The sequence below is a fragment of the Oncorhynchus masou genome, chromosome 23 (genome assembly GCF_036934945.1).
Source record: "Oncorhynchus masou masou isolate Uvic2021 chromosome 23, UVic_Omas_1.1, whole genome shotgun sequence".
Classification (NCBI taxonomy): domain Eukaryota; kingdom Metazoa; phylum Chordata; class Actinopteri; order Salmoniformes; family Salmonidae; genus Oncorhynchus; species Oncorhynchus masou.
In genome coordinates, this window is record NC_088234.1 from 45,859,895 (window position 1) to 45,881,966 (window position 22,072).

At 43.8% G+C, this 22,072-nt stretch overlaps 1 protein-coding gene across 3 annotated transcripts in view; it reads left to right on the plus strand.

Annotated features, from left to right (window-relative positions):
• Positions 1 to 22,072, plus strand: part of LOC135510904 (KH domain-containing RNA-binding protein QKI) — a 107,080-nt gene that overhangs the window by 64,933 nt on the left and 20,075 nt on the right. For all 3 annotated transcript variants that reach the window (XM_064932223.1, XM_064932222.1, XM_064932220.1), the window contains exon 4: positions 7,779 to 7,922. In XM_064932223.1, coding sequence (XP_064788295.1) covers positions 7,779 to 7,922 — 144 coding nt within the window. The remainder of the gene's footprint in view (positions 1 to 7,778; positions 7,923 to 22,072) is intronic.

The following is a 22,072-nucleotide window of genomic DNA, read 5'->3' on the forward strand; positions in this document are numbered from 1 at the left end:
GCGTGTGTGTGTGCATGTGTGTGTGTGTGTTGTGTGTGCGTGTGTTTGTCAGGGAGAACGAGAAAGAGAGAGCAGGTGGTCTCAAACTCTTCTTCATACCATGGCCAGTGTATAGTGTATCATGTGCAGAAATATGTTCAGCCTTTAAAGGCTTTCAACAGTAGCGGATTGAACCAGCCTGACTGAACCATGTATCCTGAGGGTACCCAGTTAGCACATAACGTTCTGAAAACCATATGTTTCTTAGAGCTTAGTGAGAGTGTGTTGTCCTATGGCTATTTTGCATAAAACCTTCACACAATTTTCTGGGAATGGTGCAGTATAGTTGCTTGGCTTTGGAACATTCTCAGCACATTTAAGGAACTTGACAAATAAAAATGTCTTGGTATTTCACACATGGTTACATTTCATTTATATTTTGGTTATGTTCTTTGAATGTTCTCCTACTGGTTTGGCATTGGGAATGTTCTCAAATAGTTGAGAGAACTTCAAGAAACAATGTTCTTCTGTGAGAATTTCAGTACTTCAGCATAGCGTTTCCTTAAAATTATTTCGTTTTTTTCTCAGAACGTTCATTCTCCATCCATTCTCAGAACGTTAAGAAAGCGTTCCCTAAAAATAAAATAAAAAGCCAAGCAACTATCCTGCATCATTCCTAGAAAGTGACGCACAACCACAGAGAGAGAGAGAAAATTATCAGTTTGAATCTCAGTGATGCTGTGTCACAATAAAAAATAAATGTGTTTGCATGATTAATGCCTAAGGAAATGAATTTCCATGTGTCCTATCTGTGCTTGGAGTAAAAAAAAGGTAACCCAAAATAAGATAGCAGTGTTATTAAAAGTCTTATTGAAACAATCAGTGAACTGAAAGTTTCAAATAACCCATCATTCCCGTCTCCAGAGCGTTAATAAAACCTTGCAGGAAACCTTCCAGGATCCAGAGTTAAACTTTCTCAGAACCTCCCTGCAACCTAAAAAGAAATGTTCCTAGAACAGGTGAAATGTTCACTTATCTCAGAACGTTTAAAAACGTTCTGTTTTACCGGTTGGAAAGCGTATGGCTTCGTTCCCACAACCAGTGTGAAACCAAAAACATACGTTCCCACAACTCCCAAGGAACCAAATGCTCTAGCTGGGTACATTCCCCTGCTTTTGGACTTTAAATCCCCTGCCTTTAATCCATTGACACTGACATGATGAACCCACTCACTGTTGATCTCTCTTCTCTCTTCTCTGCCCTCACTTTCACTGACTATTACAGAAGCTGTCAGTCACTACAATATCTCCCAACTTTGATCCTGAGTGGAGGTGTTCACCTTGATAAACCTTTCTGTCGAGTAAACTCCCCCATCCCTGCTCTGATACTACAGGTGGTACGGCCCGAGACCTCCTTTACATCTCATTACTCCACAGTGGCTCACAGAGGGAAAGAAGTTATTAGGAACGGTGCCAAGAAGAGATAAGGAATAGAATGGCGTTTTGCTGTTCACATGCCAGTGCCCACATGCACGCACGTATAAGGTCATAATGCAGACTCACACAGGTGCACGCACACACAGGCATTAGCATACAAATACGCACACGCACACACACACACACGCACAAACTGCCTAATAGGTTTGATATACCTTCCAACCAACCATCCTAAGGACCCTGTACCACTCTCTTTAAGTTTCCATAGTCCCACTCCCACCTCCCTCCTCAGTTCCCTCTGTCTCTGCTCTACCCAATTGTTGTGTGCTGTCATATTGGCCCGGCTCCTGTGTTCTCCCGCACTGTTCCTTTGTGGGGCCGACTGACTCTTCTTCAGAGAGGCGTTATTGCCTGAGTGAGGATTACAAAAGAGCTGGCCCATGGATTTATGGTGGTTGATTATGGCCCAGGTCTGTGGCAGTGGCGAATGAGAGCGAGAGACAGGAAGGGGGAGAGAGTGAGAAAGAGATAGAGAGAGGGGTCAGAGAGAGATAAACATGGAAGGGTCACACAGCTGGACAAGCAGTCATTTAAAAGGGCCGAGGGAACATAACCTTGACTCCCGACATGTCATGTTGTTCCGTACTGAAGGGCAGTGGGCAGTGGTAGTGGGTGTGTGTACTTGCATTTGTGTGTGTGTGTTTAGCTGAATCTTCAGATGACTCCAGATGTAGCCTGTGTCAGAGCCAACCCCAGCACACTTCCACACACACACATCCACACACACACACATCCGTCCACCCCTCTGAACCTCTTCTGGGGGTGTTGCTCTGGCTTTTCCTGGGTGTTATTGATGGTGTGTTAGTGGGTGGGCTGGCTGGTCTTTGACAGCTAGATGCAGGGGATCCAATTGTTGTGTTTGTCACGAAAAAGGTAAAGCAAGATAAATCAAGTCAGGAAGAAAGTAGAGAGAAGTCATATTAATATTGTTGTTTGTACTGTGTATTTGCTCGTGGTTGAGATGGATTCCTAGATAATCTCATATATTATCTGTCATTGATGTTTAGTTGGGTGTTCGTGCTGGTGTTTGGAACTGTGATCATACGAGCCGTCGTTATCTTTGGAGTGCATTGGAAGTGACTACAAATGTCAGTAGCGGCCGGACAGCAGTGATAAAAAGCTCACCTCCCCATGGTCTCTCTGACAACACCTTATCCCCGTCATCAAATGATCAGACAAACTCAAATAAACAGACAATTTAAAATAAGTGCTTTTCAGTAAAAGGCATTGGAATCCTAAATCACTGCTCTGCTGAAAATACGGGGACAGTGGGAGAACAATCACAGACAGCAAAGCCATCAATTTCCCATTTGCAACTAGAGTGAGAAAAAAGATTTGTTTATGTATACCTTTGTTGTCTTAATCAGATTTAGATTTTTCATTTGGGGAGCCATGAGGAGGAAAACACCAAATATGAGAAGGGAGGAGGAGGAGATGAATGAATATTTTACCAGGCTTCTTTTTCTTGTGACAAAGTCAATTAGAGGATGTGTCTTTCATCTTTTCTCCTCCATATCTCTTTATTCCCCTGTTTAAAAGGTAGCAGATGAAAGGAGAATGGCTTTTATTGCCGCGCAGCCCGACCCCTGCCTGAACAAAACTCCCTTATTTAAATGGGGGTCATCTTTGATTCACATGTCATGTAAAGCAAAGCATTCCGGCATTTATTCAAATAATATGGAGATTTGTAGCATGCACAATAGCACTGTTGAGGCTGGGACACTTGAAAAGAAACTAGGGGGTGTCAGGTTCACACTCGTTATTTTATCTAAAAATGTTATCGAAACACACAAGTGACTTGTTCATGTACTTTCACCGCAATTCCGTACTCCAAACACAGGAGGTTGGTGGCGCCTTAATTGGGGAGGACGGGCTCATAGTAATGATGATCATAGTCATAATGGCTGGAACAGAATAGGTGGAATGTTAATCCAACTCATCAAACACATGATTTCCAGGTGTTTGATATCATTCCATACACTCCATTCCAGACATTATTATGAGCTGTCCTCCTCTCACCAGCCTCCCGTGACTCCAAAATACCCTAGTCCAAATACTGGAGCCCAAATTCCACTTTCCTGAACATCAATCACTTCTTTACTAACTAGATCAGATCTTAAAATCAATGAACAATCTCGACAATCTGATTTAACAAACCACATCTATTGTTTTGTTCCCGCTAGCTCACACACTGTGCATGGTGAGTCTCACACACCAGACACACTGTCTGTTTCAGGCTAAAGGCTTCATTCATTCCAGTTCAACAGAAACAATCCTGATCTGAGGTTGCCCGTACGCAGTCTCTCTCTTTCTTCTCTCTTCTTCTTCTCTCTTCTCTCCTCTCTCTTCTCTCCTCTCTCTTCTCTCCTCTCTCCTCTCTTCTCCTCTCTCTCTCTTCTCTCTTCTCTCCTCTCTCTTCTCTCCTCTTCTCTTCTCCTCTCCTCTCTTCTCCTCTCTCTCTCTTCTCTCTTCTCTCTCTCTCTCTCTCTCTCTCTCTGGGATAGGTATACAAGCCTCTTTGTAGAGGAACGCCACCTTTGATGTCATGTAGTGTGCGTCCTGTCTTCCGCTGCGGTGTCATGGGTTTAGGCAGATCAAAGTGGAGTCTGTTCAGATATGCTGTGTTTTTGTTTGTTTGCCGTGTTTCTCTCTCTCTCTCTCTCTCTCTCTCTCTCTCTCCGTTGTTCGGTAATGGGGGATTGTTGTTTGTTCTGTAGTTCTGGGTTGGTGAGGAAGCAGAGAACGACATGCCGGCGTTTTATTATGCTGTCTTATTCCCATCACTTTCCACACGTTCTATGCTAATATTGAGGCTGGAATTGAATGAAACCCACTCACACAGTTGTCATTCTAAAAGCTGGAAGCATGTTTATGTGATGGGAGTCTACCTAGTTAGTACTGGTGGTAATAAAACAACGATGTGGTGTTCTTTGACGAGAGGAAAAGAGCTGCTGCGTTATTAACAACAATTCAGGTTGTATCGTGTCGAGCGCTGAGACTCAGCGGTGCTGTAGGTCTGTTAGAGAGTGGAGAGAAGCAACGTCAAAGGCACCAGGGGACTTTGCTTAACCTCCTGTCTGTCTATAGTTTACACCATTGTTTGACCTCGACAGCCGCGTTTCGACTCTCACGTGGAGGCACTGAAGTAACGCAGGCTATTTTTTTTTTGCCTCATTTTGAACAGATTAGCTACGGCATATTGAATAAGTGAAAGAGGGAAACCGTTACGCTCTCAGTGAGGTCTGAGGAATGTGGGGATTTCAACAAGTCCATCGAGCTTTACATGGCTCCCTTTGAGAGCTCTTCTCTTCTGGCAGTGGCATGTTGACCATACCTATAGAGAACATGTTTTGGAGTAACACTTTACTTGACACACAGTGTCATAACGCGGTCATAGCCGTGTCATAATATGTCATAGCAACTCACAGAACTTGTCACGGACACTCTTACTGACAGCTGTGGCTGCTTTGTGTTATGTGTTGTTGTCTCTACCTTCTTGCCCTTTGTGCTGTTGACTGTGCCCGATAATGTTTGTACCATGTCTTGTGCTGCTACCATGTTGTGTTGCTACCATGTTGTTGTCATGTGGTGTTGCTACCATGCTGTGTTGTCATGTGTTGCTGCCTTGCTATGTTGTTGTCTTATAGGTCTCTCTTTATGTAGTGTAGTGTTGTCTCTCTTGTCATGGTTGTGTGTTTGGTCCGATATTTATGTCATTTATTTATTTTTTAAATCCCAGCACCTGTCCCATAACACTGAACCATACATTTAGACCTGTTATTTTATGGCTGGTTATGACACCTACTTAAGAGTGTCAAAACCCACATTTATTGACATGTGTTTCTTCTTAAGTCCTTTGTTGTTGTAATGAATTCTTTACAGTCATGTTTTTTTCTTCAATAATATTTGAAACAACTTGTAGAACACACACTTTATGACACTGTCGAGAAGCATCATGACCATCCTGATCATATAAGCCAGATAGACCAATCACGTACACGCCCTTATGTCGGTCATCAGTCACAAAGATGGTGTCTTGTCCTGCTGCTAAATATGCTCCTGCATTCATCCCAGTCATCCGAAACAGAGCATTGGGGCAGGTGCATGTCTCACATCATTGTGTGCACAATTACAATGATAATTGAATATGGTCAATGTCAGAAATGTTTTAAATAACATAAACATACTGTTGACAAGTAGGCTATGGTGTAATGGAATATTTTGCCTTGTTTTGTGGGTTTTGACACTCTTATGTAGGTGTCATAACAGCCATAAAATAACACAATATATGTCACAACAGGTGTAAATATGTCATGACAGTGTTATGACATATTATGACCGTGTCATAAAGGGTTATGATGCTGTGTGTTAAGTGAAGTGTTACCCAATTTTGTATTATGTTATCATTTGAAGGGGGCAAATTACACATACATTAACCATTTATTGTTGATCATATTTAAAAAATATATATATTTTTTAACCAGGCAAGTCAGTTAAGAACATATTCTTATTTTATAATGACGGCCTGCACCGGCCAAACCCTCCCCTAACCCGGACGACACAATTATGCGAATTGTGCGCTGCCCTATGGGACTCCCGATTACAGCCGGTTGTGATACAGCCCGGGATCGAACCAGGGTCTGTAGTGACGCCTCTAGCAGTGAGATGCAGTGCCTTAGACCGCTGCGCCACTCGGGAGCTATATTTGACCATTGATCGTCATCAAAACACATATACTGAGTGTACAAAACAATAGGAACACCTGCTCTTTCCATGACATAGACTGACCAGGTGAATCCAGGTGAAAGTTATGATCCCTTATTGATGTCACCTGTTAAAACCACTTCAATCAGTGTAGATGAAGGGGAGGAGACAGGTCAAAGAAGGATTTTTATGCCTTGAGACAATTGAGACATGGATTGTGTGTGTGCCATTCAGAAGGTGAATGGGCAAGACAAAAGATTGAAGTGCCTTTGAACGTGGTGTGGAAGTAGGTACCAGGCGCACCGGTTTGAGTTTGTCAAGAACTGCAAAGTTGCTGGGTTTTTCACTCTCAACAGTTTTCCCGTGTGTATCAAGAATGATCAACCATTCAAAGGACATCCAGAAAACATTTTTGTATTATTATCATTTTTCACACTTTTTTTCTCCCCTATTTCCTGTTATCCAATTGGTAGTTTCAGTTTTGTCCTATTGCTGCAACTTCCATACGGACTCTGGAGAGGCGAAGGTCGAGAGCCATGCGTCCTCCGTAACACGACCCTGCCAAGCCGCTCTGCCTGCTTAACCCGGAAGCCAATCGCACTAATGTGTCGGAAGAAACACTGTCCAACTGGCGACCGTGTCAGAGTGGATGCGCTAGAGCGCGATGGGACAAGGACATCCTGGCAGGCCAAACCCTCCCTAACCCGGACGACGCTGGGGCAATTGTGCATTGCCTCATGGTCTCCCGGTCGCGGCCGGCTGTGACACAGCCTGGGATTGAACCCGGTTCTGTAGTGATTCCTCAAGCACTCAGGAGGCCCTATCCAGCCAACTTCACACAACTGTGGGAAGCACTGGTGTCAACATGGGCCAACATCCCTGTAGAACGCTTTCGACACCTTGTAGAGTCCACGCCCTGATGATTTGAGGCTGTTCTGGGGGAAAAAGGGGGTGCAACTTAATATTAGGAAGGTGCTCCTAATGTTTTGTACACGCAGGGCATGCCACACTGAACAGAAATATAAACGCAACATGCAATAATTATAGTTTTTTTTACTGAGTTACAGTTCATATAAGGAAATCAGTCAATTTAAATAAATGAATAAGTCCCTAATCTATGGATTTCACATGACTGGGAATACAGATATGCATTTGTGGATCTCAGATACCTTTAAAAAAAAAAAGTAGGTGCAAAACTGCACATTTTAGAGTGGCCTTTTATTGTCCCCAGCACAAGGTGCACCTGAGTAATGATCATGCTGTTTAACCAGCTTCTTGATTTGCCAAATCTGTCAAGTGGATTGATTATCTTGGCAAAGGAGAAATGCTCACTAACAGGGATGTTAACAAATTTGTGCACAAAAATTCTGGAATCTTTTATCTGAACACATGAAACATGGGACCAACACTTTACATGTCGCGTTTATATTTTTATTCAGTATATTTCCCACTCATGACACCCACTCATGAACTAAAAAGCTCTACTCCATTGAGAATGTTTTTAGTCCTTGACTAGGCTTAATCTGTGTCTGGGTAATCGGCCCATGAAGTACAGCCTTTGGACTTGTTTTTAACAATTTTTCTCCCCCCTTCTTTCAGGAGGAGCAGAACCGAGGAAAGCCCAACTGGGAGCACCTCAATGAGGACCTGCATGTCCTGATCACGGTGGAAGACGCTCAGAACCGCGCTGAGATCAAGCTGAAGAGGGCCGTGGAGGAGGTCAACAAACTACTGGTGCCTGCGGTGAGTCAGTGGCCCCGTGTCACTTCCTGTTGCCGAGGGCCTGTGATGCATGGCTCAGAAGAAAGCTCTCAGAAATGTCACCAATCAGATGTGTTTATTTAAAGAGCTGAAATTGATGTCATGTGTATTATTATATTGAGGAAGCAAATATCAAGTGGTGAAAATGGATTGGTTGTAGTTCACTCTAGATTGTATTTCCGTGCTAAAAGAGTCACGTGCAAGATGATGTGTCATAATGTGCGTGTGTGCACATGCAAAAAAAGGTCATCACTCTTGCAGTGAAATTATGTATTAGCCAACAGCTTAATACTAGAATTTCATTCAAATGAGCTGAGCGTTAAAGAATCAGCACAAACGCAATTGCCCTTTAAACCGAATTACCGCTGATTGCACATTCAAGTCGTCAGCTTTTATGTCAGTGGCGAAAGCTATACGACTATATTTATATTCTCAAAAAAACATAAAGGTTTCTTTGATAGAGAAATCAATACCAAAGACGTCCATGTGTGTGTGTGTGTGTGTGTGCGTGCACGGGGGCTTGCATGTGGGCAGGCGAGAGAGAGATGTTTTTGCTGATCCTCCACATGTTCTCCCTTTCATTTCCTTGGTGTCACTTGATGAACAGGAAGTGAGAGTTTCCATCATAGTGAGAAAGGGGAAGTTTAGGAAGGAACCTGCAGGGTGGTGTCATCGTCTCAGTCTGCTGGAGGGACTATTTTCACTTCTTAAAGAATTGTCGACTTAAAGGATAAAAACGGCCTTTTGGTCAAATAAACCCAAAGGACTAAGGGTTGAAATCGCACATGAGATTCACCACCGATGGACTCTAGTTATGTGTGTGTACGCACAGACTGAAATGACCTACAGGACGGGTGTGTGAGGGAATGAATGACGATGAAATAGTGTTGAAAGAGGATCGTGGGTGAATAAGTCGTTCACACTTGGAGGAATCTTTGTATCATATTACATGTGTCCTTCATTGATACATTACACCCCACCATAGATGAATAGCCATGCTGGATTTCCATGTGTTAGCCTACAGTTAGCATGATGTCTGTTGATGATGTTTCTGGGAAGTAAAAAGTTGGTTCCTCTTCTGTGTCTGTCAGGAGTCTATTTGGGACAGCGTGACATTGGAGGGCCTCCGTCAGATCACGTGATTGGCTGGCAAGGTCCTATGGGGTCATAGGTGCTCTCTAGGTTATGCTGTCATACACAGACTCTGACAGGCTGCTAACACAGAAAGCATGACCAGTGTAGCTGGTCCTCATTGATCAAATTACCGCTCATAAATGAATGACGAACACAAGACGAGTAAGGTCAGGCATCTGAAGAACCTGGATGGGAGGTAGGTGGGAGTGTGATTTTGTATTTACTGTACGTAGGTTTGAGCTGTAGATGTTAGTTGGAAGCAGGGCTGATTTGGGTGGGAATGACTCACTCACTGGCTAACGAGGAACAGATTAGGAAATGACGTGATCAGCATCCCACCACAGGGCCATAGCAGTCACACGGATACACACCCTGTTAATGGTAGATATAGGACTACAACTGCTAGGAGAGTTTTGATTTGTAGTTTTATGTTTGTTGTTGCTTGTCAGTGAAAGTTTTCAAACCACAGATAGCAGGATGTTTGTTTCTCAAGAACAGGAAGCCTTCAAGTGCTGTTCCAGGCGTTGCTCTGACGAGGATAAGCAACATATTGACATTTGTTTGATGGCAAATTTTTTAAAAGACTGTGAAGTGATGAGGCATATCTGCTGCTTTGCCTTGGTACTAGGGCTTCGCCAGCTTTATTAGCTAATAAAGGGATGCCACTCTCCCTTGGGCCTCAAGCTTCCACCAACAACAGACGTTAATGTTCCGGCTATCAGAGTAGAGATACCAGCATCCTAAAGGTAAAACCACTGTAAAACAACAGTCTCTGTTGTCCCTACTGCTCCAAAACCCACCCACATGACAGTATCTCTCTCTCCTTCCCTCTCCCTCTATCTCCTCTCTCCCCTTTCTCCTCTACCCTCTCCTCTCTGCTCTCATCTAGCCACCCCCCCCTTCCACACCTCCTCTCCCCTCGAGCATCTCCTCTCGCCCACACTCCCATCCTCTCCCCCCTAACCCCCCTCTCAGAGTGGCCAGTGTGATCCAATGGATAGGTCCTGGCCGGAAGGCAGCGTGTGTGAGTGAAGGAGTGAACCCAACAACCCTGTGTATACAATCCATTAACGGGACCAGCGTTTGCCTCCAGGGGCTTGTCGCAAACAAAGAAAATAAAGAAGGGGATGTGTTTTTCCCACTGTTTGTGTAAAGATAACAGCCGGCAGCTTTTCCTCTCCAACTCTCCTAAAGAGCTCCTTAATCCCCGCAGAAATTTACATACAGATTGAACGCGTCGGTTGACGTTCAATCTGCCAGTTCTGCTCCGTCGTCGGTTGGGCAGTGGAGTGACACAGGTGGCTGGGAGTTTTCTATCTCTAGGCATATAGGATAGATGCCTGCCGTGTTGCATAGCAATGCACGTATAGGATAGAATGACATTAGCACGCTGGTTGGTGGTAACGTTGTATGAATCGGGTGAGCTGTCAGTTGTGGTTCACATTTAGTACCTTCAGGTTCAGATGCATACATGATGCATACACTCATGAACGACATCCAGCTGCAAATAGCTTGCAATCACATCACCGACATAGCAATCACATCACCGACATAGCAATCACATCACCGACATAGCAATCACATCACCTACATAGCAATCACATAACCTACTAAGAACCATAAAAACTGGAAATCTCTACGCTGAGAACATTATCATAATCATTATCATCAGCGGTAGCAGTGCCTGTGTGCTTGCAGCGTTCAGTGACCAGCAACCGTGCCAAAAGCAATTATCATCACTGGCATTGTAGCATGAGTAAGACCAGTCCCCTGTGTGACTATGCCGACTGTCTGGCTGTACTACTCCCTCTGCAATTGTCAGTTTGCCACTGAGCCATACAAAATGAGGGGGACATAATCATTTGCGTGTGTAAATGTGTGCGTGCACTCTAGCAGGAGTGTGCGTAACTCCCTGACTTACTCATCTCCAGGGGCGCAACTTTGGTTTTGGAAGTGGGGGGGACATTAAGATTTGTTTTATTTTTTTTCTTCTTAAAAAAATCCAGTCTGATAAACACTCCAAACAGCCTACCCGACGTTCAGGGGCGTCCGCATGGTCCTAAAGCACACTGTTGCCTCATTTTGTATCACATTCCAATGATAAAACTGGGGCGGGACAAAAATGCAATTTCAGAATGTGGAGGGGACATGTCCCCGGTGAACGTTGCTCATCTGTAACAGATTGTTGCAAATAAGAAATTCCTGTCAATGTAAAGTAAATGTAAACTTAATGTAAAGTCAAATGATCTGGAATGAAAGAAACTCCGATCTAAATGTACTGTACTCATAAAGTGTTTACGGTAGTACATATGATTTTCTAGGTACTCTTAAGACTGTCCTCCAGCCGAAGAACGTGGTGGTCAGTCAGTCAGCTGATGTTATCCTGTGAGACCCCTCTGTCTGTCCACTGGTTGAATGAACCTTTACACGGACCTTAACTATGTTGAATCATCCCTGTCACATTCATGCATTTAACCCTTAAACCTCCTTCCCTACACCAGCGTATCAAAAAGACTCTTGTGTCAATTCCTAGTACAGTAAATAGGAAGACGTGGAACTTCAGCACTAGGCTGTGTGTGTGTGTATGTGTGTGTGTGTGTATAATAAATGTAAGAAATATATAAAGAAATAAGAAAAAAGTAGACATCAAAAGCACCTATGCCAACAGCCACCTGATGTAATCAGTCCCTGCAGGATTTTTGCATGTTTTTTGGTTGTGATAGTTGTGAGAAAAATGTGCTGATTTGCTGCAGCAATTCTGACCTTTTGCATGGCAATTAGCGAAGATTTTGATCCCATTTTTACCATCAAATCTGTGACGGGGGAGAAGTTTGTTGACGTGTAGCTTGATTGAACCATTTTATGCAGTAAAAGTGCGGTGATTGGTTTAAATTGCGAGCCCTCTTTTTGAACGAGGTGGTCGAAAGTTTTATACAGTAAAATTGCGGAGATTTGACTGTTTTTTATGCCGTAATAGTGCACTGATTCGTCAAATTTTGCAAGCCCTCGCATAATATGCAATGAATTGTTGATTTTGCTCACAAAAAAAATGAGATTGCAAAATGGCAAAATCCTGGAAGGACTGCATAATGCTGTCATTGATAGCAGTGGAGGCTCTCTCTGCTGCCTGTCTTTACTCTGTGCCTCCCCAGTAGACAGTAGGAGCAGCAGTAGCAAACAGACTCAGAGCCTAAACGGCCGGCGCTGAGGGGACCAGCTTTAATTAAAGTCCTGTCTATCAGCAGGGCCTTGCAATGGCTCCTGGCCCCCACCACTCTGACAGACAGATGCAGGCTCTAATTGTCCGGGCTCAAAGATCAAGTGGAATTCAAATGGTGGAGGATTTGTGTGTGTGTGTGTGTGTCCCTCATCCCACCCCGTAGGCTTGGCCAGCTGTGCCAGTGTAGTGTTTGAGCGAGGCGAACCTGAGTAAACAGAACACACTGCGTCTGGGACTCAAACCTCCTGCAACCCGGCCCAGCCTGTCAGTCAAGTCTCGTCCTTAGCCCTTAGCAGAGGAGGACACATCTACAATTGACAGTTTTTATTAAACACTTGCTGTCTCGAGGGAAACACTCAGCGGTTCACTCCATTTCTTGGGTTTGTCAGCTTTTGTTTCTTTCCGTCTCACTTGCTCTCTGTTTCTCGCTCTCTCACTGCCATGCTCATTCTCAGACTCATTTGCTCCACACAATCTGTCCATAAACTCTCACTGTCGTCTCAACATTTTACACACTGATACTACAAGCTTGAACTGGTGCTATAATATTGCGCACACACATCTGTACAACATGTTCTCTTGTCTTGAGATGCCCTTGAGTTCTCCTGAGATTTTAGGAGGCTAGGTGCATTGCTACAAATTCCTGGCCACTTGTGAATTTTACTTAGAGTCTACATCGGCAAGTTTCCAGTGGAGGGATTTTCCAGCATGTCCCGTTCAATGGGGGTTAGTCACAGACAGCTGACACATTGTAGACAGGATCAAATACACTCTCACTAGCAGATACTTTAAAGGGGCTGGATATGCCTCTGCAATTCCCGCACATCCTTAGGGGGTTGGGAACTTGATTAAGATCAATTGGGTGTACAAGCCAGGGAGAATCAGCCATGTGTTAGGTAAGAGAGGCGAGGGAAGCAGAGGGAAGCATCGGCATTTGTACTCGACATTTGTACAGACTTGTATTGTGAGTGAAGAGAGAGCAGTGCAGAATGGCTGAACAAAAGCCCACTGGTTTGTGGGAGTTCCCATCTGTTCCCTGTGCAGCACAATAGACCCTCTCTTGCATGACATGTTTTTCTGCTGCTCACTGTTTCTGAGAATGCAGGGCCCCAGCACAGGACCCATGAGGGAGGGTCAACGCAGCTGAATAGAGTTCAGATGTGCGTGAGACTCGGCCGGTGTGTGCGTTTAGGTGGGGTGGCTGGATGTTGTGTGTGTGCGTGTGTGTGTGCGCGTGCGTGCATGGATGCATGAAGAGGTGTATGATTCTGATTCATGTCAGCTTATGCATGTGACTGATCTGCAGCTATGTGAAGTTGTAAGAGTGTGTCTGTGAGAGAGAGAGGGAGTGTGTGCGTGTATGTGCGTAGGTAACTGTGTGTCTCCGTGAGTGGCTCTGGTGCTTATATGTGTGAACAGCAGGGACCTCTTCTCTGGTCACATGATTGAGTAGTCATCTAGGTCTTTGAGGGAGAAAGACCATCAAAAGAGCCTTTGTTTACAACTGGAGTGTGGAAATCTTGAACTGAGCTTTCTGCTCCTTCGGGGCTGGATAATGCTCTCTGTGGGGCTTTCCTCTCCCCTTTCCTTCCCTTCTCTGCTCTGGGCTTCAGAGGTCATCTCTCCCCATTTCTCTCTGGCTCCCTTTCTCTCTCTGTCTCCCTCGCTCTGTCTCTCTCTCTGTCTCTCTCTCTCCCTCTCTCTGTCTCCCTCTCTCTGTCTCTCTCCCTCTCTCTGTCTATCTCCCTCTCTCTGTCTCTCCCTCTCTCTGTCTCTCCCTCTCTCTGTCTCTCTCTCTCTGTCTCCCTCTCTCTGTCTCCCTCTTTCTGTCTCTCTCTCTCCCTCTCTGTCTCCCCTGTCTCTCCCTCTCTGTCTCATTCTCTCTCAAACACAAAGACTATAACACATTCTCTCCCCCTCTCTTTCCCCCTCTGTTAAATCATTTTGGAGAGTTAAGTATTTCTCACTGAATCAATCCAGTACATGACCCCCTCTGTCCTCGCACCCAACGGCTCCCTCTCTCTTCCTCTCTCCTCCCCTCCCTTACATTGGGTATCTGGCAGAGAAAAATGGGGGAATGGGGTGAAGGGGGTTTAGAAAATGTGTCTCCGTGGCAACCTGTTGAATGGCTCTCGTCCCGGCCTTCAAAAGAGCCCAAGCCATGTGACTGTAAAAAGAAAGGCTTGAATTCCTCCCTGACTGCCCCTGTATTCAGACAGCGATGGGCGAGCAAGGACCCCCCAAGCTCTGGGAAACAAGCTGTCCATCTCCATCCTCACCCTATCGCCTACGTTGTTTAGAAATATCTTTTACCTTTATTTAAGGATAACTATTTAACAAATTCTTATTTACAACGACGGCCTACCCCGACCAAACCCGGACGACGCTGGGCCAATTTTGCGCCGCCCTATGGGACTCCCAATCACGGCCGGATGTGACGCAGCCTGGATTCGAACCAGGGACTGTAGTGACGGCTCTTGCACTCCTTCACCTCCTCCCCTCTGGTAGTGAGTGATTAGGCCTGTAAAAAAGAGACTGTTTTGAGAGTCGACAGACAGAGAAATGAATCTAGTGCCGCTGTGCTGTTTTGCGTAGATATAGCATTTCATCAGCTGCCTGCCTGCCATCCTGGGGCTTGTGTGAAACATAATGTCACCTCTGAAATAAAGGTCAGATCTGAGAATTTACCTTCTGTCAAGAAAACGTCTAATTTCACACATACAGGGCGGTTACTGTGTAATGGAGCACTTGACTTCAATGACACCTTTGTAAAATGTCAACAGTGTATTTTTGTATGTGTGAGAAATGAAGACGGATGTGTTTGCTGAACTCTGCGAGACTGAAATGGAGTGGATCATACAACAGCACTCAAAAATGTTTCACAAATGAATTAAGAGTGAATTTTTTGACTTCTATGTATTTTGTTAGAGATCATTTTAGTCATTTAGCCGACTCTTTTTCAAGGGCTTGATCAATAGCAGAAAAAAGACTCTTATTTTGCAAAACAATTCAAAATTACACTATGCACAGAAGCCTTGCACGGGTGCCTAAAAGCTCTAATACCAAATTCATTGTCTCTGAGACACACTCAAATACAGTTCAACATGATCCATGAATCCTTATGAATACGTAACAGACACTTCAATATCACCATTACAATACATTTACATTACATTACAATAGGTCATTCCAACACTTATCACAGCAATCTCTATATCAACACATTTCTTCACTATTACATTCCAGACTGTTTGGCTCTGAAAAGGATAGAGATGAGACGCTTTTTTGAGAGCGGATAGCAATTCCAGTCCTCAGCCAGACCACCAATTAGAATGCAACCTTTAAGATGAATAATGGACAAGGACATGCATTTTTTACACCCAAATCTCCTCATCTGTTTTTGAAAAGGTAGACGGACAGCCTCTTTCGGAAGATTTTAAGAGATGTGGAGACAGACAGACAGATTGGGGAGGAAGTGACATCGCTGTGGAGCTCTTTTAGCGTGTTGTGAAGGCTGAGCTTCTACAGGAAGATAAGGGTCTCCTAGCCAACTTGTTAGTATTTTGCGCAATTATTTGTATTCTTATTTTATTATTTGCTCAGAACATTTGTAGTATTAGTTCCTATATTGGAAAATCACTTTTGGACACCAACAATTTGACCAGAAAAGTGACTTCTCTGACCTGAATCCTTTGTTTCGACTTCCCGAGGTAGCCCTATTCATCGCGGGTGCTACTCCAAAACGTTTATGCCGGAGTAGAGGGAGGAGAGGTGGGGTTGTAGTCAGTCAGGCTCAGATGGCAAGCAAATCATCCATCAGTTTCAAGTACATATGTATTACTCGCTAACATTCATGGACAACAAAGTACACGTAGCTCAGGGGGAGCATCTCCTTTCAGAGAGACATAAGGGACTGGAACATACTCTGTTTTATGGAATCATGGCTCTCTTTCCAGACATATTGTCCCAATCCATACAGCCAGCAGGGTTCTCCGTTCATCGTGTGGTCAGGATGAATGGAACAAAGGCGTGAGATGTGAGTGCTACGGGTCAGTAGTCATTTAGGTAGGTTACCTTAGTGTTCTTGGGCACAGGGACTATGATGGTCTGCTTGAAACATGTTGTTCTTACAGACTCAGACATGGAAAGGTTGAAAATGTCCATGAGGACACTTGCAAGTTGTTCATGCAAATGCTCAGAGTACACGTCCTAGTAATCCGTCTGGCCCTGCAGCCTTGTGAATGTTGACCTGTTTAAAGGTTTTATTCACATCGGCTGTGCAGAGCGTGATCACACAGTCGTCCAGAACAGCTGATGCTCTCATGCATGTTTCAATGTTACTTGCCTCGAAGTGAGCTTAGAAGTTATTTAGCTCGTCTAGTAGGCTTGTGTCGCTGGGCAGCTCTCGGCTGTGCTTCCCTTTGTAGTCTGTAATAGTTTGAAAGCCTTGCCACGTCCGACAAGCAACAGAGCCGGTGTAGTACGATTCGATCTTAGTCCTGTATTGGCACTTTGCCTGTTTGATGGTTCGACGGAGGTCATAGCGGGATTTCTTATAAGCTTCCGGGTTAGAGTCCCGAATCCAGGTGAAAGGTACGATCCTTATTGATGTCACTTGTTAAATCCACTTCAAATCAGTGTAGATGAAGGGGAGGAGACAAGTTAAAGAAGGATTTTTAAGCCATGAGAAAATGGATTGTGTATGTGTTGTGTGCCATTCAGAAGGTGAATGTGCAATGCAAAGAATTTAAGTGCCTTTGAATGGGGTATGATAGTATGTGCCATGCGCACCGGTTTGTGTCAAGAACTGCAACGCTGCTGAGTTTTTCCACATTTTGTTACGTTACAGCTTTATTCTAAAATGGATTAGGTCGTTTTTTACCCTCATCAATCTACAAACAATACCCCATAATGACAAAGCAAAAACAGTTTTTTTTAGACATTTTTGCTCATTTCTAGTATTATTATTATAGTTCTAGTATTCAGACCCTTTACTACAGCATCATGTCTTCTTGGCTATGAAGCCACAAGCTTGGCACACATGTATTTTTGGAGTTTCTCCCATTCTTCTCTGCAGATCCTCTCAAGCTTGATCAAGTTCGATAGGGACCGTTGCTGCGCAGCTATTCTCAGGTCCCTCCAGAGATGTTTGATCAGGCTCAAGTCCGGACTCTGGCTGGGCCACTCAAGGACATTCAGAGACTTGTTCCAAAGCCACTTCTGCATTGTCTTGGCTGTGTGCTTAGAGTCGTTGTCCTGTTGGAAGGTGAACCTTTGTCCCAGTCTAAGGTCTTGAGTGCTCTGGAGCAGGTTTTCATCAAGGATATTTCTGTACTTTGCTCCGTTCATCTTTTCCTCCATCCTGACTAGTCTCCCACTCCCTGCCGCTGAAAAACATTCGCACAGCATGATGCTGTCACCACCCTGCTTCACCGTAGGGATGGTGCCAGATTTCCTCCAGACGTGATGTTTGGCATTCAGGCCAAACAGTTAAATCTTGGTTTCATCCGACCAGAGAATCTTGTTTTTCATGGTCTGAGAGTCTTTTAGGTGCCTTTTGGCAACTCCAAGCGGAATTTAATGTGCCTTTTACTGAGGAGTGGCTTCCATCTGGTCACTCTACCATAAAGGCCTGATTGGTGGAGTGCTGCAGAGATGGTTGTCCTTCTGGAAGGTTCTTCCATCTCCACAGAGAAACTCTGGAGCTCTGCCAGAGTGACCATCGCGTTCTTGTTCACCTCCCTGACCAAGGCCCTTCTCCCCTGATTGCTCAGTTTGGCAAGGCGACCAGCTCTAGGAAGAGTATTGGTGGTTCCAAACTTCTTCCATTTAAGAATGATGGAGGCCACTGTGTTCTTGGAGATCTTCAATGCTGCAGAAATGTTTTGGTACCCTTCCCCAGCTCTCTGCCTCGACACAAGCCTGTCTCGGAGCTCTACGGACAATTCCTTCAACCTCATGGCTCGATTTTTGCTCTGACATGCACTGTTAATTGTGTGGACCTTGTATAGACAGGTGTGTTTCTTTCCAAATTATGTCAAATCAATTGAATTTATCACAGGTGACTCCAATCAAGTTGTAGAAACATCTCAAGGATGATCAATGGAAACAGGATGCATCTGATCTCAATTTCGAGTCTCATAGCAAAAAGGTCTGAATACTTATGTAAATAAGGTATTTCTGTTTTTTAAATTCTTAAACCCTATTTTTTGCTTTGTCATTATCGGGTATTGTGTGTAGATTGATGAGGGAAAATGTGTTTAATCCATTTTAGAATAAGGCTGTAATGTAACAAAATCTGGAAAAAGTCAAGGGGTCTGAATACTTTCCGAATGCACTGTATATTTCGGACTCTGACATTGCTCGTGCTGGTATTGCTCACTCTGATGGTCCTTAATTTCTCATTTATTTTTTAAATTTTTTGGATTATGTATGTATTGTTATTATATTGCTAGCTATTACTGCACTATTGGAACAAGAAACATAAGCATTTCACAGCTCCTGTGATAACATCTGAAAATCTGTGTACGCGACCAATTTGATTTGTTCAGTTAACCTCTCTAGGGTATGTGGGATGCTAGCGTCCCATCTGGCCAACATCCAGTGAGGTTGCAGAGTGCCAAATTCAATTACAGAAATGCTCATAATAAAAATTCAGAAAACAAAACATATTTTACATGGGTTTAAAGATTAACTTCTTGTTAAACCAACCACAGTGTCATATTTATAAAATGCTTTTTGGCGAAAGCATACCTAGCCCAGAACATACCTAGCCCAGAACATACCTAGCCCAGAACATAGCCCAGTTGACAAATTATTACAAACAGTAACCAGCCAAGCAGAAACGTTACAAAACTCAGAAATAGAGATAAAATGAATCCCTTACCTTTGATGATCTTCATATGGTGGCAATCAGAAGACATTAATTTACTCAATAAATGTTCCTTTTGTTCAAGTCTCTTTATATCCAAAAACCTCCGTTTTGTTAGCGCATTTTCTTCAGCGCGTTAATCCACAGGCTCAAACTCAGTCAAAACAATCAGACAAAAAAATCCAAATTGTATCCGTAAAGTTCATAGAAACATGTCAAACAATGTTTATATTCAATCCTCAGGTTGTTTTTAGCCTAAATGATCTATAATATTTCAGCCGTACAATAACGTTGTCAATATAAAAGGTAAACAAGAAATGCATATGCTCCTGAAAAAACTCTGCATCACGTTAGGGTCCACTCGTTCAGACTGGTCTTAACCCCTTAATTTATAAGAATACAAGCCTGAAATGATTTCTAAAGACTGTTGGCATTTAGTGGAAGGCATAGGAACTGCAAATGGAGTCCTAAGTCAATGGATACTGTAATAGCATTGAATAGAAAACTACAAAACCAAAAAAGAAACTACTTCCTGAATGGATTTTTCTCAGGTTTTCGCCTGCTAAATCAGTTATTTTATACTCACAGACACTATTTTAACAGTTTTGGAAACTTTAGAGTGTTTTCTATCCATATCGACCAGTTATATGCATATCATATCTCCTGGGCCCGAGTAGCAGCCCGTTTAATTTGGGCATGCTTTTCATCCAAAATTCTGAATGCTGCCCCCTACCCGAGAGAGGTTAAGGAGTTTGTTCTCCCATCCTCGTCACTTCTGATCTGTATTCTGATGGGAAGAGGTGCCCTGCGTAAGTAAGCCAGTGTGTTTGCCTGCACTGTGTGCCTCTGATCGTAGGTGTGTGGGAGTGTTTATTTGTGAGTGTGTGTCCATCCATGCACGTGTGTGTGTCCATCCGTGCACCATTCGTTCCTAATGTACCCAGCTCATGTGAATGTAGATTACTCTCTCCTTTGCTCTTGCTCTTCACCCAAAACATCAATTGTCATTCACAGAAGTCATAAAACCCCAACCTTACTGGACTTGGGGACAAGGAGAAGTATGTCCCATTTCAATGACCTAGCACCATAGTTATGAGAGGGAAAGGGGCACATTAATACTGTCATATTTTAGACGTGAGCCAACCTTAATAACAACCTTATCATAGTAAACGCTGAAATTACACAATCTTACAGCTTTACAGATGCCATAGCATTCACTACAGGCATGTTAGACAAAGTTAGGTAAATAATAGCTTTATTATATTATCAGGCTTGTGTTTATACAGCAACTCATATAAAAACGCCCCAACAGGCCTCCTGTATCCACAAGAAAGCAAGAAGAAATCACACATGTAACTTTGCTGATGACGTACCTTTCATAAAACGAATGAATTGATATTGATTGATTGTGCTATTAACCATATCAAACCACGTTAGCATCTCAACACTAGCATGTCCTTCATTCCATCTCCCAGACAAGTGTCTCACAGTCATCAGTGATGCAGTCGTGTCGAAGCATTCCACCAGAGCAGCCTATTAACATGCAGAGATCACGCACAGTAATCCCATGCACTGGGGACACCACGCCAACTCTCTCTCCCGCTCTCTTTTTTTTCTCCAAAGCCAATCAACATGAAAGCTCTATGCGCCCCGAGTAGCGCAGGGAACTCTCAGAGATTATCAGGCGAGATGCCGAATGCTTCCTTAAGTTTCCCCGTCTCCCCTTCACTTCCTGTGAGCAACCATGACTTTGAATTCTCTTCCAGTTTCAAATAAGTGTGTGCGAGAGAGCACACAGTGGCTAGTTACCATACACACAATACACCTACACACACAAGGTGGACAAATATACTTAGCTAGTCCTCATCTGTCAGTAAGTACACACTACCCACGTACAGCGCATTTGGAAACTATTCAGACCCCTTCCTTTTTCCCACATTTCGTTATGTTACAGCCTTTTTCTAAAATGGATTTAAAAATACAAAATCCTCATCAATCTACAAACAATAACCTATAATGACAAAGCGAAAACTGTTTATTTTTATTTTTATGTTTGCAAATGTATTAAAAAAAACAAACAACAGAAATACCTTATTTACATAAGTATTCAGACCCTTTGCTATGAGACTTGAAATTGAGGTCAGGTGCATCCTGTTTCCATTGATCATCCTTGAGATGTTTCTACAACTTGATTGAAGTCTACCCATGGTAAGTTCAATTGACTGGACATGATTTGGAAAGGCGCACACCTGTCTATATAAGGTCCCACAGTTGACAGTGCATGTCAGAGCAAAAGCTAATTCATGAGTTCGAAGGAATTGTCCGTAGAGCTCTGAGACAGGATTGTGTTGAGGCACAGATCTGGAGAAGGGTACCAAAATATTGTAAAAGTTTGGAACCACCAAGACTCTTCCTAGACCTGGCCGCCCGGCCAAACTGAGCAATCGGGGGAGAAGGGCTTTGGTTAAGGAGGTGGCCTAGAACCTGATGGACACTCTGACAGAGTTCCAGAGTTCATCTGTGGAGATGGGAGAACCTTCCAGAAGGACAACCATCTCTGCAGCACTCCACCAATCAGGCCTTTATGGTAGTGGCCAGACAGAAGCCACTCCTCAGTAAAAGGCACATGATTGCCTGCTTGGAGTTTGCCAAAAGGCACCTAAAGGACTCTCACACCATGAAAAACAAAATTCTTTGGTCTGACGAAACCAAGATTGAACTGTTTGGCCTGAATGCCAAGCATCCCGTCTGGAGGAAACCTGGCACCATCCCTACGGTGAAGCATGGTGGTGGCAGCATCATGCTGTGGGGATGTTTTTCAGCGGCAGGGTCTGGGAAGCTAGTCAGGATCGAGGGAAAGATGAATAGAGCAAAGTACAGAGAGATCCTTGATGAAAACCTGCTCAG